This window comes from Helicoverpa zea, chromosome 3 (assembly GCF_022581195.2).
Source record: "Helicoverpa zea isolate HzStark_Cry1AcR chromosome 3, ilHelZeax1.1, whole genome shotgun sequence".
In the NCBI taxonomy this organism is placed as follows: Eukaryota; Metazoa; Arthropoda; class Insecta; order Lepidoptera; family Noctuidae; genus Helicoverpa; species Helicoverpa zea.
In genome coordinates, this window is record NC_061454.1 from 4,173,555 (window position 1) to 4,200,316 (window position 26,762).

Here is a 26,762-nt window from a genome sequence, read left to right on the forward strand (position 1 = left end):
ACCCGCTCATGAACTAAACGTGTAGCATCAACTATATGCAAAAACAATTTGTTCATGGAAATTGCATTATAATAAATTAGTAAACCATAACCATAATGGTTATGGTATACGCTTTGCATAGAGTAGTTATTTTAATTAACTAAATACTGGTCACCTATTTTAAAGCTCAAACGGTGACGCATAAACGCAGTTACTGAACAGTTGCAAATATTGAGCAGCGTGTCACCAAAAATAAATTGAAACCCATCAAATGGAATGCAATACTAACAAGTACCAAGCTAACCATCCAATTAGTAAAAACAATACATGTTTGTCATATGTAGGTATACCACAGCTAAATCAAAGAAGCTCTACAAAAATCGGTGTCCATTTCTACGAAAAACAAACCACGCAGGGGTTGCTTTAGTTTCAGAACAAATTGAATAGAAATGTTTGGAAAACAATCGTCTCAATATCATTCGATTGTTCAAGGATATTCGAAGTTATTTCAAATGTGATATCCAGGGTTAGATTTAGAAATAAATCTTTGATATTGAAAGGAATAAAGCGTGAAAATTGTTGGTAATGCTTGCCAACATCAAGAAGTGCACTCGCCAAGTCTTCGCAAATGGCGATCGATCACTGATATCCATTACGCACAAAAGCTTTTAGTGCGCACCAAATGAAACCATCGGCTTCAGTAAATCAACACCGACACTAAAACTGGCAGCACGTTAACAAAACGTTACATGACTCGCAACGATCTCACTATGCCTAGCAGTTGTTCATAATAGCATTTGCCAAATAGTTGATACGGAAGGATTGAGGGAGAGGAAATTGAATCCCATTTGCTACAATCCATTTCGTACATCAAATGTTCTGATGTGGATTACATGAAGATTTGGGCTGATTTGAGAGCTTTGCACAGATCATGCACATTATAATGTACATTTTACTTAGCTTACACAAAAACAAAACATAAAGCACGATTTTGTACAGTATGATCACACCATAACAACGCTTGGCCAACTTGATAACAGCAATTATGTGAGGCATGGGTGCGCAAACGCAACACTGCCACAACACCAACACATGCAAATCGTTTATTGGCGCGACAATCAGATCGCGACGGGACCGGTCAACCGTACAGTCATTCGGTCGTTGACATCGACGATGGTGACACTGGACTCTCGCTGACCGTTTACTGTTCAATGAAAAATTTGATTTTTTACTTGGAATAGGATAATAGAAGTGCTGTACTGTGAAAAGCAAGCATTTCATTGAAAGGATGCTTGAATTAATTGTTATAAACCGGCCACCTTGATCATTCAAACTTGCGTCACAACACAGGTTCTCTAGAATATATTCTAATAAAAATACAGTGAACTAGAACACTACACACCTTCGAGAACTATTTTTCATAATCAATTATAAGTCTTAGTAATAGAGCCGGATTGACCTTATTTGACTGTCTTATGTACATGAATAAAATTATGCATCAATCTAAACAATTGTGCGGATCATTTCGTATTAAATTAAAAATTTTATAACTATCACTTTATATATCATCGCTCGAGAACAAAACTTAGCTGACTGTGCTAAAGGTGGAGGATTGCTTTCGAAACTTTATAATGTAATAAAACAAGATGAATTGCGTCGCAAAACTTTATACTTTCCTAATGTTCGCTGCCTGTTACAATGTTTGTTGAAGAGTTATGATTTGAAAATAATCTTTGGACATCCCGTTTTATGCGCCATCATCATCGCATAATAAATTGCATCAATTTATAGAGACGAGTACGGAAATCGAGAGAATGCGACGATAACAAAGTATGGATTAGATTACCTCAGTCAGTTGCAAATACCACTTCAAGCGCTGGTTGCGAAATGTTCACATTTTTACACTATCGAACTGATTAGATAGATATTTAACACAAAAACAGTACAAACACGCGGTATCGTATAACAATAGTAACTTTATATGAATAACAGTCGTTTACGAAGTAGTGCGAACTCGCTTTATAAATAAAACGTAATTAACTAGCGTAAACAGCTGCTCATTTCAAAAGGGTAATGAGGTTAGTAGTGGTTAATGCACCTGTTCTATTTTTTTGACATTTAAATGCCGGTTGTGACAACCGTACAAATGAAGACTATCAAGAAAAGTGAATGACTTCGTGAGTCAACGTTCTAGTCTCCAGTTTTGGAAAATTTGTATATTGAAGAAAAAATAAAAATTGTTCTAGCCGATTGACGATATTAAAACGACCTAGAATCTTGTTTGTAGAGCAGGGTAATTTGAGAACCCCTCATAAAGAGGACACTTCATCAACACATCATCATAACGAAAATAGCTACGGACCCCATGTGCAGAGGGACAGTACCACAATGGATCATTTCCGCAAGTTGACGCCTCATAATGTATCTGAGAGGATGGGCCTTTTAGTGTAATTTGAGGTAACGGAATATTTCAAAGTATATTTACATAACTATGAACCTTATTCCAAGAAATCTCAAACTTTTGCCCAAAAGGATTGAATCCATATTCAGTATAACCTTTTTCGTATGTTCGCAAAAGCCATTAATCATGCAAACCATATTCATATTCAAACTGGAGGTAGGGCTCAATAAAGCTGTACATTTAGTTCGCGAGATCCGAGGGGCCGGCCGTCGCTTCGTGGGCCGTGTTGAAGTTTTTTACTGTGCCTTCGTCATGTCAAACAAAGAGGCGGAACAAAGCGGAGAGAGCGGCCTTTGTGCGGATACGACGAGTGCGACGGCACTTAACTCTGACATCGGTGACGGCAACATAGGCTTGTCGCCCGGGACACTGCTCCGAGCTCGTCTTCCGCTAGGCTTGCGTCCATTGCAGAACATCACAGAAATGGGCCTATCGATGCCCAGAATATTAAAAGAAGGAACTCTGGTTAAGTTTTACTACCGCACTTAACGGCAAAAACATCCTATGACAAAACTTCAATTTTATCAAAATAAATGAATAATTGTATTACGAGGCTAGTGCAGCAAGCGGGGAGAAACGACCGGTGCTGGTTGATGGCGATGTTTTATTGGCTTGCCCTAATTGCCTCCCGTCCCGCATTAACGACGTTTGCTACGACCTAGATAGGTTAGGAACACGCTCAGCGATCAATTTTCATATTGGAAACGTTGACGGCACATTAACGTTAGTGCGCCTACGATTTAACCTTGATATTAGAGTACTTAGTTTCCTTTAACCGTTTTCCAATATCTTGTATAATCCACGTTCAGAAATGTTTTCTTATCTGTGAACTTAATCCGAAATCAAATCCACAGTTGAAATTATTTCAGCACACCAAAACTGACAAATGCAAACGACCATTTCAATCATGGTGAATAAACCTGCAGGTCGAAGGCGCAAATTTCAATTCTCCGGGCGGACAGTCAGCTGCGTCCAGGTAATCCGGAATTTATCTCTTGCCTTCGAAACGGACACCCGTCGCCTTTCAATCACCCCTGGCACACCGAGAACCGAGAAATAGGAATTGTTGGGAAAATCCATTGTATTCCAGACATCTGACGCGGAATATGTTACAGATGGACGGTCAAAGCGACCGACGCAGATTCGAGAGATGTATCACGTACGTTTTTGAATACGTTACGGTAGGAGAGACGGTATGCGCAGGCCCGCCGTAAGCGAGCGTGCAGCGCGTGCACAGCACGCGGGCGGCACGTCCTAGGGGGCGGCAAATCTAGCGAGTTATCACGTAATAATTAAAAAATACAATATCTTTTTACTTATGATTTGATTTCAATATTTCCGAACACAGCAATAGCGCTATGAACTTACACTGCCAGTTTCAGTCAGGTACATCTGTTAAAAGGACATTTTCAAAATAAAAGATTCTTAACCAGTGGCGTAGCGCGCTGCAAATGCTATTTAGGGGGCGGCAAAATTAAACCAATAAAATTTCGGAAAAAGCCGCCCTAGCTTTGGTCGTCTCCTATCAATTTTGACTGTTTCACCCTTTGCATCCCCAAAAAATTCGCGCTCGCTGCGCTCGCGGCTCCATGTCAGATTTCGCATTTTATCTTAGTTTAATTGTTGAGGCATTCAATTCCGAAAAAATATTTTTCGCGCACGTCCGTTATGGCTTTTTATGATATGTTTACTTCAAGAAAACTCTAAGGAAAAAATCGCGCTCGCTTCGCTCGCGGCTTTTGCACTTCACTTCTGTGCATGTCTTACTTTTTGACTTTGCTTTGTTAATTTACAGTGGTTTTTATTTGTTTTGTGTCCTTAGACTAAAAAATTTTCGCGCTTCCTTACATATGGCATGTGTCTTATAAGTTGACTTTTCAACGGGAAACCCACCAAATAGCATATTTTACTGAATTTAAACATTGTTATAGATATTTAAGTGCGTTAGTTTAAGTTAATCACAATCTTTCAATACATAGAGGCCACTTGGGTAATGATTGCACTGCATTGATGCCCTAAGCAATTGCTTAGTTTGCTTATGGGCTAACCCAGGACTGCTTAGGTTACCTACTCTGAACATGTCAAGTACTTAAATAAAAAGTTATGTGTAATGTATGTTATGTATTGCAATAGTTATTTATCCAAAAGTAGGTGGGTTTTCTGCAATCAGAGCGGTGCATGTACATATTTTTTTCTGTTGGACTGTAACATGGATATGAATGGGCGGAGGGGGGGGGGGGTCCGGACCCCCTGTATCCGCCATATTTTTTGACAAAACGTATGTAGTCGTAGGGCGGCATAATCAGTTTTGCACGCAGGCGAACAAACAGCTAGCGGCGGGCCTGGGTATGCGTCAGAATAAGTAGGCTCGCCAACGTAACAAATGCTATAAAAACTAGCACCTTTTCGTTACAGGTTGGCTGGTAGAATTGTGCCTTTGCGTGAGCGCATGTCGATCCGGTTCTCTCCTTTGACGGCAAGAATTCATTGGTTACACAGATAGGTTGATATATTTATTACATCATGCTTTCGTTGCTAATCTGAGCGCATCGGCCTCGGTGACGCATGCCCGCCTCCTGCGGTCAATTTAACTGAATTTATAGCAGCTGCAAGGTCGACAAAGGATAACGAACCCGACCCGCAGCGGTGTGTTACGAAACAGGTCTTCAATGAACCAACAAACGTTATAATTACGATGTAATTAGGCTTACCTGGAAGTCCGCGTAGTGAGTTATTGAGCGTAGATTTCGCTATAGATAAGTCAAGTTATTTCCACATTGGAAGTATACTTCATTAATCGGAATGACCACGTTATGCCATGTGACCCGGATAGTAAATTGAACCCGCAGATTGAACTCGAGTGAGCAATAAAAAAGTTTTGTTCGAATAGGATGGATACGGTCGTATGTAATCTAACGTTGGATTAATTGAATCGCCCGGAGCCAGTGCGACTCCATTTCTGCAGGAATGACGGTTGAGCAAAAAGAAAGAGGAAATTAACGTAGTCATCTCCGTAACACGTGTCTGCTTGTTGATTACAAAGAAGTTAACCATGCTTTCCCGATAATATACGCAATATAATATAATATACGTGTATGCCCGATAATATACGTCTGAAACATAATGTTGCATCTTTATTTCAATATTAAATACTCATACCTACCATTGAACAAAGTGGATAATCCTATCTATCAATGATAAAGTAATAAGTATTTGTTACGAGTAAAATCAGATAACTTTTTTTATTTCTATTTCCTCAAACCTGTTAGGCAAATTAGTAGATAACATCGTTAAAATAATTTCAATTTTATTCGAAGATTTGATTGTAGGAGTCCTTAAAAGTTTTCGGAGTTGTAACTTGAGAACTTTGTAAACAATCAAATTAGAAAACAAATTAACGTTGAAAATACCTTTCCTTTTTGTCTGCACATTCTTAAAGCGCTCTTAACTTTTTAATGAGTACGGTTTCGAAACTCTTATGGGGGCCATACAAATACAAACTCCTGCGTTATTAAATTGCCAAATAAGTTGTTTGTGCTGAATTTCGCTGAAGAACAAAAATAAATACACGTGAGGGCTTGTTTAATGTCATTTTACTATTCAATTTATGGCGTTGAGTCGGCCGAGGGATAACAGAGCACTGGTGCGGTGTTTAAGTTATTAAGGAAGCCTCGACGTTACGCCACGTAATAAGATTAACCTACGAGCTAGGACGAAACGACGTTAAACCGGTTGATGCCGGGTCTTCGATCATTTTCCCGTTCACATGTGGAAAAATATTCTGGATAACTTGTGCAATGGAAAACACCTGTCGCTTAGCAAAAAATGGCAATGCACATGCCATCTGTCATCATAACCTCCCTAAAAAATATGTTCAGGTGGACAGCTTTACTATTGAAAAAAATAAGGAATTTAAAAATTTTTTGGCCACTGCAATAATGAATTTGTACACAATTTTGAACACCAGTGCTACTGCATATTGGAAACCTGCTGAAAACCAATTGAACTGTTCGGTCTATCTATTTCTCGTGTCATATACAGTTTCCACATAGGAAGCCAACATGTCTGAGCCACTTCCACGATTCGGTACATGGTACACAGTAATCTTGTTTATCGGTTCAGTATGTCGCCACCTGCCCCCCTCCGTTACCTATCCTGTCGGCATCGAACGCAGTGAATTTATGTCTGTTTTGCTACAACTAACGTCACTTTCCTAGTGATATAGCGTAGAACTTCATAATGTTCCGCAACACAATTGAATGTACTTATTACATTTTCAAACTAATGTGTTGATGTAAACATTAGCTTTATAATTAAAACATTCCTTTGGAGATAAGATAGACGGATAATGAAACAATTCAGTAATTCACTTAATTCAATCTAACGTCAAACGCGATAATACTTTTGTCAATCATTGAATTATATCTTTTCTTGTTCGGATACCTGAATAATTGAACTTTTTAATTGCAAGATGGGAATCATTTTCTTTGAATGAATGAAAAAACTGTTCTATTTTTGTAATTGAGTCCATTGCAGGCAGTGGACAGTGTTTTATGCGGTGCGGTAACGAACTAGGCTGAGCTGCAGGTCGTTAGCATTCAGCGCTCTAAGTCCGTCCTTCATTTAGGTTCAGCCAGGATTACGTCGGTATATCTCCGGCTATAACAACGCAGATTATAACCGAAACGTGAGCCCAATAGTCCTCGCCTCCGCACACACGTATTCAAACAGTTGTCACGTACTTACGAATGTCGTAACAATATATCGAGCTTATTATGGTATAATAGAAATAGCAAACATTGTTATAAAATCTTGTATGTTCTTTATAAGGCGTAAAACCCATTTTTTTGGAACATTTGTTGTGATAAGCACGGAAGAAGCTATACTCTGTTTTTTAATCTCGTAGACTAAATTGACACTTGCAAAATGTCAAACTTACAAATAATGTTGCTAGCTTTTTTGTACAGTGTTGTACTTACGATACCGGTTTGTTGAATCGTAACTTTTTATCTATAATAGACGAATTTAAGATTTATTCAAAATTTTATATTTACGATTCTTGTACGTACACACGGCTGCACGACGTGCTACAAGCTGCCAGGGACATCTGACCACGCAATGCCATGCGTAATCATCAAGAATAAGCCCATTATTTCAGGATGTCTTATTGTAAAAAACCGATACTTGATTTTATTAACGCTAAGTTTCGGTCGTGTTACATCACTATTTAAGAATTTGCATTATACTGACCACACTCGTAATGTCAGTTTAGTCTACGAGATTAAAAAACAGACTATAACAAGCTAAATTATAAAAACTAACATCCTATCCTAGCGTTAATGTAATTTACAAATATATGTCATTTTGTCTTTTATATGATAATATTTGACGTATTTTCGAGAAAAAATGAGACTGTTAAGCCGGGTATCCATTTAGATTCGCCGTGGTTCGCGAACGCGCCCGCTCCGCAAAACAAACATAATGGACACGTTCGTGTTCGCGGAACGCGACTGGAGCACGATCGGAGCACGGCGGAGCGCTCTGGAAGCGGTTTTTTGCGCGAACTCAAAGGGGAGCGCAGTTTGTTCACTAATGTTGCAGCCTAAGTGTGTACACTGTACACGTTCACGTTCGCGGAGCACACAGTGTTCGCAAACCACGGCGAACCTAAGTGGATACCCGGCTTTATAATGCCTGTTGTTTAAATTCTATAATGAGAACAATTCCAGTAACCGGTGAAAATTCTGTAAACAAAAACAGAATTCCGATAACAAGATAATATAAACAGCAAAAATATGTGAAAGAAGACGATAAAAACCAAAGTAAATGGGGAAGACTTGTAAAAATCTTAACAATATAACTAAATATAATTCAGCCCAGCTTTTATTCAAAGTGGATGAATGATCTAACGCGAGTAAGAAACAAAAGACAACAATTCCCCTGTACAGCATCCGATAGCAAAAGTGAGCTCGTGGCAAAGTAAAGGCGAAGGGGGTCGATCGATCATTAGGTTCAGAAATGCCTAGCGCGGTCAGTCCGAGGATGGGTGACCGTCTCGCCGACACAAGTTCTTCACTGTCTCAGCACGGCCAATTGGCGAGCCCCCTCCGGCTGTCATTCGAATATCTCTGGCAAGTCGTTACGGTCTTACCAAGGGATACCAGGTTGCCCAGGTAAGTTGGTTGAAAAGAAGTACACCACAGTTGCCAAATAAAAAACACTCAAGAAGTCAAGATGCAAAATAAATATTTTATGACAAAACATGCCGCAATAAATTAAATTTAACTTAACATTCACTACGATAAAATAACCGGTATAATCAGATACTCAAATCGAGTAAACGACCTTAATATATGCCGTTTATTCAAGGAATCCCATTTTGATACGTGGAACAACCGATTTATTCAGAAATATGGTTACAATCCTCAAGTGACGCTCTTTTATAGTCGCTTACATTATTGTTCATGAATCATGATATCAGATCCATTAAATGGAAATAACGAAAGCGGTTGTCGATGACAGGCGACGAAAATAATCTCGTTATGACATTGTATAAAATTAGTCATTGAAAATCTCACGTCGAGGGAATTCTGGAAGAATCAAAATGTAATTTAGTAAAAAGCTGCGAAAAGGAGTGACGTCAACAATTTGCGGATAACAGACGAAGGGAATGGTAATGGAATTAATTTTGGAGAGAACGATAGACGCCCCGTGGGTTGACGTGCAAAAATTCACTTATAACATCCATTTGCTTCCATAAAAGAATCGTAGGCGATGTTGGGAGATATGGATGTCGAGATGACCATTGAGATTAGGTATAAAGTATTGTGGGTATTATTTATAATTTCTAACTATTAAGAGGACGAATTGGAATTTTTGGCCCCAAGGATCTCAATTTTTCTCAGTAAATACAAAACGGATTAAAATACAACTTGGTTACCTGAAAGTTCATGATATAAACCTTATTTTGTTAGACGTAGAAACATGATTAGGTAACTTTTATAACAGAGAAAAATATATCAAACATACCTCTTTTTAAAAAGAGATTCACATATTATGGACAAACGGGACCGATTTAAGCCTCTTAACTTTTTTAGTAGTTGAGTATATATGTTACCGGCCGAACCCGATTTTAGGACAAACCAGTTTTGCCTAGGCTCAACTAGTTCTTCCTATAGGCGTTAGGATTAACTAGTAGAGCCTAGTCCAAACTAATTTGTCCTAAGCCCGATAGGACGGACCAGTTTAGGCTAGGCAAAACTAGTTGATCCTGATATAAGTACGCACACTCTAGGATAAACTGGTATAGCCTAGTCAAAACATGCATAGTCAAGCATGAACATGTTGTTTAGACTAGGCCATACCAGTTTATCCTAGAGTGTGCGTACTTATATCAGGATCAACTAGTTTTGCCTAGCCTAAACTGGTCCGTCCTATCGGGCTTAGGACAAATTAGTTTGGACTAGGCTCTACTAGTTAATCCTAACGCCTATAGGAAGAACTAGTTGAGCCTAGGCAAAACTGGTTTGTCCTAAAATCGGGTTCGGCCGGTAACATATACATACTCTTTAAAATTGTAGAAGGAATTTTTATCAAATTATCATTTCTAAATAATAAAATTATAAAACCATTTTGTCGCTTACGACTTTTAGTTATAAGCTAGCGCGCGTATTGTTATCCTCGCCCCGCTCAGACGCTCCGACCCCTTTTGGCGCCTTAGATGCGCGTGCAGGTTATGGAATTATTGTTGACCAATTCGTCGCCTTAAGTACCAGCCGATAGAGTTATACCTTGATTGAGTTAAAACTAGGACTAGACGACCCAAATAAAAATAAGATAACTTTGTTTATGACTGTTACATATTTTATAGTAATGATTAATGAGAGGTCAATTCATTGCTATCAAAATAAAATTAATGCATTTTGATGTGTATTACAGTCATGCGATTAAGTAAAAGTTTATTCTTAACTATAATTACTTCACCATTCATCAATAAAACAAAACAAATAAATGACAACTCCCAAAATAATATAATCATAATCGCGTTCAAATGGAGTCGTCAAAACCAGTCGCTCAATAAGGCAAATTGTAAACTTTCAGAACTTGACCTTCCAAGTTCAGAAGCGAACTGTACCCCTCCTCCGAACCGCCCCCTCCCCCGCCGCGCCCGACCCGCATTGCAGTGAAACAGAAGGACGATGCGAAATAAGAACCAGACCTGTATCAAGTCTCTTAAATCCTTTGATTCTACTCAACGATATGACTTCACGCGTCGGTCTAAAGTCGACGACCTCCTTATGTACTGTATTGAACTGCACATTTCTTCATTTGCTGTATTGCTGTCGAGACACTGCAAACTCATTTGGGAGCCAATGACTAGTTTGAATTGAACAGCAATAGAGACAATTGGCTATTTGGTGTCAGGGCTCAAAGGGCAGAGTCGTAATAAAATGCTATGGAAAGCTCCGTAGGGCTAGCAGAACCTTGACACCAGCCGATATACGAGCGGAGGTCAAGGTGGTCCTAATGCGTTTACGGCTTTCAACCTTGCGCACTTTATAGTCATCGCTTGGCTCTGAATGGTCGTTTTTTCTTAAATCCTAAAAATAAAAGTAGAACAAAACACTCGTATATACCAGATTTTGCTTTGATGTGGAATTTATGGACGAACCGATTCGGAGTTTATTTTCCTCGTAGCTCTGGGTGAGATTGTCTGACATGATAACATTGTTTCATATTAGGAAATTCACCTACAGTACGTAAATTATAAGAACTGTCATATGAATCAAGAGTTGGCATTTATAGTTCGGCCATTCAGAGAATGCGTTCCTGACACGTCGCGATTGAACTGACGACGTAACTTTGCAATGGCGTTGCAGTTACGATAAAAATATTTTTGCTGGTTGTTTACCGTTTTAACAATTGAGGAGCATTAAAACAACATTATTATATCAATAATCAATGAATGTTATAATTCAGTCAGTTCAATCGCGACGTGTCAGGAACGCATTCTCTGAATGGCCGAACTATAGTTTTGCTAGGTTTATTTTCAAAAAGGTCAACTGACTTAACACTAGGTTATACCTATCAATTTGATACAATTTTGCTCATGATATATAACATCATAAATAGATAAACCTAGAACTATAACTGTTGCTGAGCAGTAGATAGATAAATAACGAACTAACATCCTGGTGTCATCGTTCTTGTGGACACAAGAAATCATTTGAACGAATTACCCAAAACAGTCAAAAATGTATAATTCATTATCAATATGTTGGAATATTTGATATTTACATAAACTATGTTTTGCTTCGTAAATGTGAGAGATTCTTAACATTTTTCCTCGAGGCTACCGCGATGAGTCACCAACGTCCTTCACCTCGGGCAGGCCGTACCGCTCGACATCCGCATTCACAATTTTACCCACTAAAACCCTCTCTCGAGCACAGCTTATTCACGTCACATTTAAATTCATTCATAGGTCTGACGTAAACGTAAGACTCTTCTTCAAAAGCCTTTAAGCACGCTGCAGGCATACTTAAATGATATGACTCAAATGTTTGACTTTTCTGCAGAGAATAGAACTAACAAACAATCTCGGTAGACAATAGGATAGCTTTCCTTTGCACGCAGTATTGTTAGAACTAATGTAACATAAAATGATGCAGTTGTTTGATTGGTCAACAAAGACATTACGAGAGAGATGAAAGAAAACAACAGCCGTTACCCAAGTAAATAGTGACGCGAATCGTTGCGATTACAACACTGCCACAACATTACCACACTTTCTCCGTAGAACAAATCGCAAAATAGTAAATGTCGCAAAGGAAATTAGCTGCGAGCTAAGAAAATTGTTTATAAAGGCTAGTGCTCACTTCGGCAAGCTAAAACCAGTATGCATTATGCGTAGTTACATATAAGCATGTGTTGTTGACAACAACAAATTAACTGTGTCCTTGATACAATTTAGTGACATAGTAAAATTCACGGTCATTAAGTTGACACGCGACGAATTATAGTGTGTCCCGCACATTCATTTCGGGTAGTGCTGCTACACTGTGTGTATTTTATCTGCTCATCAAAACGTTGAAATTAAACGTAAAAATAATTGTTTTAATTACTAAATAGCTGCAAAATCCTGGCTATAAAAGGGTGCAAAAATATTGACATTCTGAAATGATCTGCACGAAATCTGTTGTTTCATTTACGAATTTTCGTTTGTAGATTTTTAAGCAAGTTTAACATAAAATTATATTATAATAAAGATGAAAGTGGAACGTACCCTACAAAGCTCTGACTGCTGTCACGTAACGTCAAGTTCATTTGCTAATTGAGCAGGCCGGCCTTTCATAACTCGTGCGACGATCTACCATCACCGTTCATGTGTCAGATGCTTGGTTTATAAACGCAGAAACGTATTCTGGTAACATTTTAGGCGGATAAAAAATAAAATTGGACGTTTCACAATTTATTCATTATGCATACGGTTAAGATCAAAGATAAGTTTCATAAGTGTGTTGCAGATTTATGTACGTACATACCGATCCGCAAACATTGCATCGTATTTTGCAAGGCACGCATAACAACAACATTCGAAAGTGTGTCAAGATTGCAATAGCAACGTGGAGTCGACGCGATGCGCTAAGCGGGAAACGCAACACATAGTAAACATTTACTAACGATGTGTGGGCCTTCCGCGTAAGCAAATCGTTCAAATTGATCCATATTTCTGGTGCGAAATGCAAGAATTTCGTGTATGCGAGCAAATTATTGTGAAACCAGTACAATTTGTAACAAAGAAAGTACTCAACCAGATTTAAATTAAAGTTAGACTAAACAATTATGCTATCTATCTCTTAAAATTACTTGTTTTTTTTCGAGCGTGCATACTTTTTAGATTCGTTTACTTGATCTAATGTTGTATCTGACTACAGCCTAACAGTGAAAGGATTCAAACCAAATGAAAAGCATAATATGGAGGCGTTTTATGGTCAATTACGTTAAACTGAATGTTCATTAAAGCTATTTCACTAATCTACACAGACGCATAAACAAAATTGAATTCAGGGGTGGAACAATAAAAATGCAAATATCGATCATAACGAGCCAGACATTATTGTCCGTGCTGGCGGGATGCTTGCCATTCTATTCAGGCTGTATACGAGCTCATGACACAGGATGTTCCAAATGTTCATATCGATTCGTCTGTTGTTGACGACGATGGAGTCGAACGCTGAACGGAAGCAAATTGTCCCGAAAATGTCAAGTGTTTTTAGCACAGAGAAACGTAAAGAGCCAAATTTCACGCCTATTTCAATAGAGGCCACGTTTTCACAGGATGACGTACGTCTCATCGTTTGTATATGAATAGAATAGAAGTGTTTTCGAAATCTACTATTAGACATAATCAGCCAGCCATTGTTTCCAAATCTGTTTACGGCAACGCCCACATACTTACTCATCGTGGACCAAAGAAGGGCAACAGCAATAAATACAATGATTAATGATCGTCTTATTGCTGATCTATTTTGGTGTTTTCTTAATAGTTCATTATTCTATTTTATCTATATGTTGACAAACATCAGTCTTTTAAATTTATTTTATTGAAATGGGGACAGCATTGTCCATTCTTGGGTTAGTTTTATTTAGCACAGCATTTTCAACTTCATGCGTCATGCGTGGATCGTGGAAAATAAAATAAACAGCCTTAATAAAATGAAGCAAAGGTAAGAAAGGTAAGCAGTCATTTCTACCATGTTGCATATAATGACTGAAAATAAACGCTTTGTGGAACTAAATATAGCCAACCGGTTGTATTTATGTCGTGTTCTGACCCAAACTTTTCGTGTCGGACATCGTACAGTACGATACAGCACGCGAGCAAATTACGCGATCGGGTGAACGTTCCGTAGTAACTTTGTTACAATTTCGTGACATTCAGCGCGAACATTGCGCAATCACTGAAATGTAATAAACAAAATCTTACAAGAGTCCATTGCAATAAGCCATTCGGGTCAAATTGCAAGCCTATTACTAGGCAAAATCTTATTTCGCACAGTCACGACACTATCAATGTCCGACTGTATCACGGAATCTCGAAGTTCAAAACACCGATGTACGGTAGCCATAAAGTACACAAGATCGATGCACGTGACTTAGAATGTACGCTATATCGAAGTACTATATTGCGAATGTTCATGATACCGATGTACGGAATATCGAAAGTTTTTTATGTCGAAGTACGTGATTTCGATTGTTCTGAATCCCGATGTACGGAATATCGAAAGTTTGTTACGACGAAGTACGTGATTGCGATTGTTCTGTATACCGATGTATGGAATTTCGAAAGTTCGTGATGACGAAGTACTTAATATCGAAGGGTTTAAAATCACGGACTGAGCGTTAGTCAGAAATATCAATAGGGAATGTTTTCCATCGTAATGGATACACTTGGTGCCCGATTCATTGTGATTCATTTCCAATAAAAAAAATGCTTTGCATTAATGAAGGTCAGGTACAGCTGACTAGTCGTTATAAGTGTCGTAATTGGATATACCTAATTCTCCTTGATGATATAATTACTGTAAACAGCGAGAAAGAGCAAAAACATTGTGAAATAAAGATCTCGTGGATTTAGATAGTATAATATCAAATAAAGTAGATTCAAGTCACGAGAATAAAGGGCTTTTTCTTTTCTTACTTTAATAGTTTGGAATCAATATATTAGTTGATACTTTTACCGATTCTTCTGACATTCCTAAAAAATATATAGTCACAACTAGTGTTGTAAACTGACGGTCACATACGATAAGTGACCGTCAATTAATATTAAATGACCGGTCACATTGGACATTTATTGTCAGACTGGTCAGATATATTAAATAAGTATTTTTTACTCGGTACAATTATTATTTTCGTCTCAAGCAAATTAAAAACATTATGAATGTGAAATAATACCTATAATTGCCTTTCTAAACCAACATAGTGCATAGATAACCTTTTAAAAAGATAGACTCTCAAGTACGTATTTATTTTTATTGATGTATACTGACAAATCATTAATCATAGAGTGTCGGCGAAATCTTCTTTTTTATCGACGTTAAAAATCATCAAATGACCCCTCCCGCTGTGGGTTAGCAGCGGTGAGGGAGTGTCAGACTCTTACTGACTAAAAACCGTCGTGTTCCGTCGTAGGCCTTTTATGTACCAGAGCCGCGGTAACTCTTTCGAACAACCCGCAGCCCCGGCAGGCCTTGGCCCAACTGGGCCCCTCTGGGGTTGCTGACATCTCTTTGAGGAGCGCGTGTCGACACGGGTCTGTCGTCTAAGTAGACAGAGGGACGATGAGCCACCGGAACTCACCGCCCACAGACCCACACCTACGGTGGCCGGGAGTCATCTCGCGACACCCGGCGCCCGTGGTGTCTACCTGGTCCAGCACGGCGGCTGGGATGAGAGGTGCGAACTCTCTGGCGTTCCGCCTCCTCCTTCTCGAGCATGATTGCTTCGCAGAAGGAGGCGACGGCATCCCATTCCCTCTCGCCCCGGACCATGGCCTGGATCAGGGCCGGACGCGAGAGGTCGCCGCCGCCTAAAGCCTCGACGAGGACCCAGCGGTGCCCTTCCCATGCGAGGCACACCTGGACTGTGTGGTCCACCGTGTCCTCGGGGCTGTCCGCACAGTGGTGACACCCGGGCGCCTCCTCACGACCGATTCGGTACAGGTACCTCCCGAAACAACCGTGTCCGGTGAGGACCTGCGTCATGCGGTACGTGAGGGCGCCATGACTCCTCCCGAGCCACTCCTCAAAGAGGGGACTTACCGCCACGATGGTGGCGTGCCCTGCACTGGGTTGCGACAGTCGCTCCCTCCAGGCCACCATGAGATCGCGCCGGAGCTCCGCCCGCTGCGCGACAACTTGCCGCGGCAGCGGAGTTTCCTCCCGGCGCAGTGTCTCCTCGCGCCAGTCGTACAGGCGCAAGAAGACTCTCGCCTCCAGATCCCACGGTGGCAGTCCAGCAAGTAGGCCAGCTGCTTCGCGGGAGATCGTACGGTACCCCCGGATTAGCCTAATGGCTATCACCTTTTGGGGCACGTTCAGGTAGTGTACAGCACGCGGCCGTACCGAACGTGCCCATACCGGGGCCCCGTAAAGGGCCATGGACCGCATGACCCCCGCGTAGAGTTTACAGCAGGGGGCGTTTGGGCCTCCCAGATTGGGCAGAAGACTTTTGAAGGCAGCACCTGCCTTCTCCAGTTTGGGGCCCAAACGTCAGAAATGCTCAACGAAGTTCCACCGGCTGTCGAGGACGAGTCCTAGGTACTTCATCGCCCTCTCGACGCCGATGGGAACCCCCCCCCCCCCCACCGTGACTTGGGAGCCTGAAGGTGGCGCGTTCCGAAGCCCATGAAAGCACATGGCCTCGGATTTGTGCAAAGTCACCTCCAGGCCCAGCAGCTAGATCCTCTCGATGATCGTCGCAACCCCGCGCGTCATTATCTCGGCCGCCTCCTGGTGCGACCTCCCTTGTGCCAGAACCAACGTGTCGTCAGCGTAGCAGACCACGCTGACGCCGCTAGGGAGGTCGGCGCGCAGCACCTAGTCGTAGCCGATGTTCCACAAGAGCGGCCCAGAACCGACCCCTGCGGAACACTGCACGACATCTCCCGCCGGGCGAAATCTTATCTTAAAGATCGATGAATGACATTTGGTCACCTTCGATGATTCTAAAATTTCCGTAGTTTTATAAAATAAAGAAAGAAAAAACGTTTATTTCTAATAAATTCTATTTTGAAACAAAAAAAAACGATTCTGACGTTGCTGACAATAAATGACAATAAGTGACCGGTCAAATTGGATAAATGTCCAATATGCTCGGTCAGATTAGTCGGTCACATATAACGTGACGGTCACTTTACATCTCTAGTCACAACACTATAGTTCGGCCATTCAGAGAATGCGTTCCTGACACGTCGCGATTGAACTGACGACGTAATAACATTCATTGATTATTGATATAATAATGTTGTTTTAATGCTCCTCAATTGTTAAAACGGTAAACAACCAGCAAAAATATTTTTATCGTAACTGCAACGCCATTGCAAAGTTACGTCGTCAGTTCAATCGCGACGTGTCAGGAACGCATTCTCTGAATGGCCGAACTATAGCTATGCGAACGCATCGATGTAAAATTGTATTTTGTTACCTGACTAACTCTACATTTAGATTATAATGATATATTATTTTTATTTTAAATGCAATTATAGAGAATAGTGATCAAAACTAAATAAAGTAAAAAAATTAAATTAAAATGGAGCGAAAGTAAAACCTCCATAATTCATAAACATTAAAGAGAATAGTTTTTTTTATTATCTGTCATAAATATGACATTTCACTAAAGAAGCTGTCATTATAATTATTATTACCCTATTTTGTAACATTGAATAAAAATGCAAGTTCCCTGCGAGTTTGTGAAGTCGCGTAAAAACAAAGATTTGTTGTTAAAAGATGGATTTTTGTACAATTTGAATAAAAAATGCGATATAACATTCTACTGGAGTTGTATTAAAAAAATATCTTCCAGTTGTGGTGCCACATTAATAACAAAAATGGTTGGCGATTCTCACTACATTGAAAAATCAAATTGTATTCGTCACCAACACGAACCGGACCAGGATATTGCTATGGCACATGTAGCAAGGGCTTCATTAAAAAGAAGAGCCGGGCACAGTTTCGACCAACCTGGTCAAATCATTCAAAAAACTTTGCAAGAAATCCCCACTACTTCTGCTCCATACATGCCCTCAAAAGAAGCTATGCGCATGGTTATCCACAGAGAGAGGACGCGCAATGAGCCCAGTCTACCTAAGACCTTAAAAAACTTCAATGTTCCAGATGTGTATACGAAAATTGAAGGTGAACAATTTTTAATTGGGCACTTCATAGACGAAAATGACGTTATTCTCGTTTTCAGCACAAAACAAAATTTACGCCTTTTACATACGTCAAAATTTTGGGTAATGGACGGCACATTCCAATGTTGCCCAAAATTGTTTTATCAGTTATATTCGATTCATGGCCAGGTTGGACAAAGTGATGCCCAACAAATCCTACCTCTAGTTTATGGATTAATGTCAAACAAAAGTCAGCGGTCATACACATTGTTTTTGGAAATTATTGTTAGATACACTTATAATAATTTAAATCTTGATATGAGCCCAAAATTTATTATAACAGACTTTGAGTTGGCTGCAATAAAAGCTTGTGCCGGTGTCTTTCCAGATGCAAAACACAAATGTTGTTTTTTTCATTTGTCGCAAAATATTTATAAACATATTCAGCAAGAAGGTTTGGCCAAAAAATACACGGGCGATAGTGAGTATGCTCATAAAATGCGGCACTTAGCGACACTGGCTTACTTAGATCCTTCTGAGATACCTGAAGCATTTGAGTTTATTCGGGATGAAATCATTCCTGATGATGCTGGGAAGGTCACAGATTGGTTTTTTAAACATTATATTGGGGGTACGTATGAACGCGATTCAAGTGCTGTCCTTAAGCTGAAAAGGTCGCCTCCCAGATTCCCCCCTCGGATTTGGTCCGTTTTGGATTGCGTTATTGAAGAAATTCCCACAACTCAAAACACTATAGAATGTTGGCACAACCGTTGGAACAGTCTTCTTAATAGAAAAAAAATGAATATATATAAAACGCTACAGGAAATAATTAAGGAGCAAAAAAATACAGCAATGGAAATAGAAAGAATATTGGCAAATATAAAAAAAAAGAAAAGAAATGGCTCCAAAGTAATAAAGAAGATAAAAGAACATATGTTGAAGAAAGAAACAATGAATTTGAAAGATTACTTAAGCGGTCTCGCGTACATAATTTATTTGAAAACTTAATTTTTTATTATTTTTTATTCCGATTGTGCAGAAAAACTGTTTAGTTTGATTTATGTTGGTTGTTATTTTTTTAAATTTATTAAACTATGATTAAAAATTGATTTGGGTATTTTTTTGAAAGGATACATAAAGGACAATGGCCAAGTTGTATGGAATTTGGTACCCACTCCTATAGAAACTCTTTAATGTTTATGAATTATGGAGGTTTTACTTTCGCTCCATTTTAATTTAATTTTTTTACTTTATTTAGTTTTGATCACTATTCTCTATAATTGCATTTAAAATAAAAATAATATATCATTATAATCTAAATGTAGAGTTAGTCAGGTAACAAAATACAATTTTACATCGATGCGTTCGCATAGCTAGTGTTGTGACTATATATTTTTTAGGAATGTCAGAAGAATCGGTAAAAGTATCAACTAATGTATTGATTCCAAACTATTAAAGTAAGAAAAGAAAAAGCCCTTTATTCTCGTGACTTGAATCTACTTTATTTGATATTATACTATCTAAATCCACGAGATCTTTATTTCACAATGTTTTTGCTCTTTCTCGCTGTTTACAGTAATTATATCATCAAGGAGAATTAGGTATATCCAATTACGACACTTATAACGACTAGTCAGCTGTACCTGACCTTCATTAATGCAAAGCATTTTTTTTATTGGAAATGAATCACAATGAATCGGGCACCAAGTGTATCCATTACGATGGAAAACATTCCCTATTGATATTTCTGACTAACGCTCAGTCCGTGATTTTAAACCCTTCGATATTAAGTACTTCGTCATCACGAACTTTCGAAATTCCATACATCGGTATACAGAACAATCGCAATCACGTACTTCGTCGTAACAAACTTTCGATATTCCGTACATCGGGATTCAGAACAATCGAAATCACGTACTTCGACATAAAAAACTTTCGATATTCCGTACATCGGTATCATGAACATTCGCAATATAGTACTTCGATATAGCGTACATTCTAAGTCACGTGCATCGATCTTGTGTACTTTATGGCTACCGTACATCGGTGTTTTGAACTTCGAGATTCCGTGATACAGTCATCAATGTCCTATTACCTAGACCTGGATATAATACCACGGGTGTACAATTACAAAAGAGACAACAGCTACTCCGCAAAACAGTCGGTAATAATAACTATCCTAGTATTTCATGACAGTGCGCCGCAGCGCTTTCTGATATTCCACGTGGTTAAGCGGCAACAATACTGCGAAACTGCAAAGCATTTCGGTGCGTCACGCTGTTGTACACAACAGATAATGTCACGCAATACAACATTCGAATGGCAAGCACTTTGCGGACCCATAGAACACAGATCACGGAGCGAGGAAAACGAATTCGCACGGGAATATCAACAAGAGAATACACTACGTAATGGAGTCCATTACGCCTGATCCTTGTCTTTTATAAAGGCTCGGCAGCAGATAAGCAGACGAAGGCACAGCTTCGCAGACAATGATTGATGCCTCGTGCCCCCAGACTGACAAGATAAAACGTAATATATTCCACGAGGTTTATCTTACTCCGCGGTTCATATGAATACGCATTCAAATTATAGGCAAATTAAGTGAATAGCAACCTGCATGTGTAGAGTGGCTCGATTATTTCTAATTTACCACATTGTATAAATTGTATAAAGATGTAGGTAATAATTTTGTGGCACTCACCTTCAAGTATGATCCATAATATTTAGTGACGTAGGGGCTGTCACATTGTGACAACACCATGATCTCCTGCTGGATGTCCTCGATTTCATCTTCAGCTTCTTCTAAATCGATTATTTTAATGGCGACCACTTGCTGGGTCCTATTATCGACACCTTTGAACACTTCACCAAAGGAACCTTTGCCGATCTTCTCCTGTTTCGTGAAGATCAGCTCGGGGTCGACCTTCTGTAGTACAAAGAAAAACATATTGTTAATATTCAAGAAGCACGAACACACTATTACATACAAAAAAAACGGAACGTTTGAACATTCTTCGCATTTAAAATTTTATTGTGCATAAAAGTTTATTCAATAAATAGGATTTTAAGAAATCGTTAAATGTTCTTCATAGATTTCAGCAAAAACATCAGTGTCTTTTAAGAAATTAATTTCTTTGCATGGACGATAAATGTCTCAAATTAACATGCTAAAAAGAGGACATTTGCTTTAATATGTTTTATTTGAAAATAAATTAGCCTGGCACATAATTACAAAGTCGAGCGTTATTTAGGTGCCTCATTAATAGGCAAATATTGTTAGTCACCAGCAATGATTGATTTATTATTATTCATAGCATGATATGAAATATTCACACACACGAGCTGTGAATATAATTGTATTATTTTTACATTTCTACGAGCTCTGAATTCTGTTTTTTATTCCACTTTGGTATAAGAAGTATGAGAACCATAATCACTCAAAACAAATTGGTAAATAACCTACAGGAAATTGATGTAAATAAAGTACGTACTTATTTTCAGTTATCAAAATATCATATCTATCGAAGTATTTTAAAGCTTGACGCAATGAGTAGGTAAGTAATGAGAATGGAATTTGATAAGGATCGATTTATTGACGATACGCGATACCATGTTAAACAAGTTTTAAATTACTGATAAGCGAACCGACACTAATGTCATGTCAAAGGGTCTATTATAACTCGAACGATGAATTGTTTTGCATAAATCATCATCCTCCGAGCCTTTTTCCCAAACTGTGTTGGGGTCGGCTTCCAGTCTAACCGGATTCAGCTGAGTACCAGTGCTTTACAAGAAGCGACTGCCTATCTGACCTCCTCAACCCAGTTACCCAGGCAACCCAATTGTTTTGCATAAATAAACATACCAAATATTGCTTTGGTCTCGAAACTTTGTTTTTAGAAGATTTGTGTCAATAGGTTAGCTTAAATCTAACAGAGGTTCTCAATACCTTACAAAAATTAACAAGCTTAATAGTTATCTGTTCTCAGTATATGAACGTTGGTATAGCGAGACAACGTTATCCATACCACGCGATTATGTGTTGCGGGTGAGTCAGTCTGATTGTCTGGTCAAGCGGACCGACCTCTAATCAGAATATGGCTGGCTAACTTTGAACTAACGAAAGCTCATGTTGTTCCCTTTTAGTCTAGACAGGGGTTATTATTTTAGGTATGGCTGTAGTTATTTGCCTATAAATACACTTACATGGTCTAGTATTTACTTATGGACTTTTATAGATGTTTTTAAAGTTAGGAATGTTTTAGAAGTCATCACGAGTGCAACAGACTCTGTATTTTTTTGTGTATAATCTGACGCATCATTTTACGATGCGGTTGTAAATGAACCTTTTGGCATTTAATTGACATTGCATGCTGAGTCAAGGTCTCGCTCAGCCAGATGCAATCGAAGAGAACTCAACATGCCAGAACATGACGCAACGACCTACCCAGATTGAAAACCACGTGAATACACTCATGTCCTTAATTCCACTACAGCACTATCGATGTACTTAAAATAATTCCATTCGTGATTATCATATATATATACGTAACTAAGTACTGAATGAGTCACTAAATTAGAGCAGATAACATTTTTAATCTTAATAAGGAAACTGCAAGTGACAACAAATAACTACTGCGGTTAAACAGGAAAACAAAACGACTATAACGCAATAGAAACCGACGGTTTATGGGGTCTAGACTCAAAGAACATTAAAATTTACATATTTGTTCTGTATCGTGCGATGATAAAAAGAGTTTGCTTTGTTAATGAAGAATCTGGTGATGCTATCGATCGAATAGCTAATTTATGGAGTGAAACTCGCATTCCTCTGAATATACACGCGAAGAAAAGCCGTCGCTACATGTCGTATATCGCGAAACAAATTGTAGGAGCATCTATCAGCGAAATTATGTTGCTGCTTAAATTTATTAAATTGATACATACATCATTCAATTCGATTTAATTACACCATATTTGAAACAGAACGTAAGAGGAAAACCACATAAAAAGCTAATGAAATAGGAAGGAAAATATAAAATAAGATCTCGAGGAAAGCATCATAGTTTAGTTCCATGTTGCGATAAGTACAGCACGTGGATCGTTTCATCCGAGTTGAGACGGCACGAGACATAGTCCGCGGGGGACGTGACTAGACTACCAATGAGCTCCACGCTAGAGAGCATATTGAGACGTAAATTTTCTTATTTTAATCCAGTAGCGGAGCAGTAAATAAACGTTTTTAGGTTTAAGTAAACCTATTCCGCTCGGTTATATCGCGAGAGAAGTTTCATTTATCCGCGCCAGCTTCCAATAATGTCGAAGCGATAGATAAGAGGGTAAATAAATTGGAACAGTACGACTGAATTTGAGTATTCCTTGCGAGGAATTGGGGATATTTGACACGTTTACGCAACGTATATGATAAAGTTATTTACTTCGTCAAATACTGACATTTTAGAAAAATCATCATCATCATCATCATCATCATCATCATCATCTCAGCCATAGGACGTCCACTGCTGAACATAGGCCTCCCCCTTTGATCTCCACAGATACCTGTTGGAAGCGACCTGCATCCAGCGTCTTCCGGCGACCTTTATAAGGTCGTCTGTCCACCTCGTTGGTGGACGTCCTACGCTGCGCTTGCTAGTCCGTGGTCTCCACTCCAGCACTTTTCGGCCCCATCTGCCATCTGCTCTGCGAGCAATATGGACTGCCCATTGCCACTTCAACTTGCTAATCCGGTGGGCTATATCGGTGACTTTGGTTCGTCTACGGATCTCCTCGTTTCGGATTCGATCACGTAGAAACTCCGAGCATAGTCCTCTCCATAGCTCGTTGAGCGACTTTGAGCTTTGAGATGAGGCCGATAGTGAGAGACCACGTTTCGGTGCCGTAAGTCATCACTGGTAACACACATTGGTTGAAGACTTTCGTCTTGAGGCACTGAGGTATGTCGGACGAAAAGACATTGCGTAGTTTCCCGAACGCTGCCCAGCCGAGTTGGATTCGGCGGTTGACCTCTTTCTCGAAGTTGGACCTACCTAATTGGACTACTTGTCCTAGGTAGATATACGAGTCAACAACTTCGAGTACCGAGCTTCCAACAGAGACTGGGGTGGGCTGAACATGGATGATCCATTTTAGAAAAATGCTAGTAGAAGATTATAAAAATAAAGGTTTACAAGCTCAGTGCATACATTTTTGATGTGTAGTAAGAGTAGTGTACTTTCGTGGCACTCTGAAAGAGTACATAAAAACCATACCAGCTAAAAGCAGGTAGGTACCCAAACAATAAGGTAGAAAGTAACATCATTATTTCCTGTTAAAATGCTACCCGTAAGGGGCTCAGGAAAAGGGGATGATAAAGTAAAAGGCTCATCTTGTACGAACAAAAAAGCTTATTGTGTTCGGTAAGCCAATTTCACACGAGCTGGTAAAGTATGAGATCAATTTTGCTGACGAAATGTTAAAATATGAATAATGATGTTTTATTAGTGCGAGGGAGGAAAGTCGAAAAACCTTTTACTTGGAAACATATTTCCATTTCAGATGAAAGATAATGGGAATCAAAGACACTTATGACAAAGGTCTTATATATATAAGACCTTTGTCATAAGTTTTACTTTGAATAATATATAGATATAAACCTATCTATGTCATCAAGAACACATCATATCAATTAATTTAAGTACCACAATAACATGTTATTAATGTTTAGTTTTAAATAGAACTAGATAAGATTACCTGAAGTGTGAAAATAAATGTAGAGACTTTAAGTAATATTTTTTATCATGACTTCAAAGAGAGCTTTGACCTAAAAAACTTTGTACAGTGCACAAAGTTTTTGAAGAACCGGATACTAAAATAAATAAGGGCAGTGGCAAGAAGTGACCTCTTCTGTAATTAAGACATTTTCTGGAGTAGGTCAAAATATGTAGGACAAAATAGGCTTAATTGTTATGCTGTTCAGAATGAATATCGTTTCACGCAGTGCATATAAATGTACAGGTGTAGCTACGTGCAACGTATTTTCAACTTGAATTGTCATTCCTTTAGTGCTATTAGAAAGAACTTCATAAGGTCAAATTCGTAAGCAAGGCGATAACGGGGCTGCCCAGGGAGTGCCTAGGGTCGTCGCCATTGAAGCTGTTTACGACCTAATGATAAATATATTACACTATATAGTGTGCAGGTTCACACACAGGCTGTTTATATGAGTGACGTAAGCTAGACCGACGTCAGACCACCCAGCCATGGACAGGCCCTAATGGACTGTTATTTTTAATAATGCTTTATACGTTTTATCCATGGTCGTCCATTGTGAGATAAGGTACATGCGATAAAGCTGATGTTAATTTTTGGCCGCGATAATCTCACTTAATAAGAGTCACGTCCACAAATTGTTACGGCCGTGATTGAGTTGTGTCGTAAACTAAGCCAAACTATTTTGTTTAATTTCTAAATTGTTGGGTAATTTTCTTGCGAAAGTTTCACACATTTTGTTATACAATATGTGCAAAGTTCTGACATTTTAGTAAAATTGGTCTCTGAAACGAAAGGCTATTTAACAAAGGTTGTGTTTAATTAAACCTGTTTCTGAACACAATTAATCAAGCTGTATGTATTTATAGAAACGCTTCCCAACTCTTATCACGAAAAGGTGAACTCAGGTGAAGGCCGTCTTGGCTTACCTTAGCGTCGCGTCGTTTAAATTGCCAAAATCTTTATTATTCGCGGGTAGGAAAATATCAAGGTGTTTTATTATTAGAGATGAATTTAATCTAGTTATGAAGTCGGTAAACCCTGGATAAGTGCGGGTGAGTGCGGCCTTAAGGGATCCATGAAAGCGTAGACCACTCACATTTTAATTTTTATTGATGTCATAAAGTTAAGCCTGAGGTATATTTAACTTGTGTTAGTATAATGGCTTATTCAAGTAAAGCTAACATTAGAATTAACGTGCCTTTTTAATGCGTTTTACTTACACATGCCAGACCATTGAACTAAGATAGGAGGAACTAACAACGATGTTATTGGTAGAAATCATGACAGAAAGATCCTCCTTGTCATACTTTATCCAAATATTTTAATTTGTTGTTATTAAAAACCATAATGGTCAAATCGTGAGCATTCTCGTGGCATATGCGTTACAGTGGTGTTGTAATTAAGCTTTCATGATAATGATATCTGTCGCAATCCAGTCACGATATTCGCTGCCATTACAACGCAACATTGACCTTCTTGCAAAAGTAAAGCCTGGTTACGCAGCATAAAATAAATATATTTGTTCTCATTAACGTACCGCTGTGTACAAATATTGGACGATGAGCAAATCTTTAGAATTTGAGCAGTGAAAGAACTTAGTTTATTCTATTATCGAATGATGTTTATAAATATTTGTTCTCCTTGTCG

General features: G+C 38.9%; 1 protein-coding gene across 3 annotated transcripts in view; it reads right to left on the reverse strand.

Moving 5' to 3' along the window:
- The window catches only part of LOC124646088 (serine/threonine-protein kinase 26), an 81,648-nt gene that overhangs the window by 34,544 nt on the left and 20,342 nt on the right, over positions 1-26,762 (reverse strand). For all 3 annotated transcript variants that reach the window (XM_047186130.1, XM_047186131.1, XM_047186132.1), the window contains exon 2: positions 21,046-21,270. In XM_047186130.1, the coding sequence (XP_047042086.1) occupies positions 21,046-21,270 (225 nt within the window). The remainder of the gene's footprint in view (positions 1-21,045; positions 21,271-26,762) is intronic.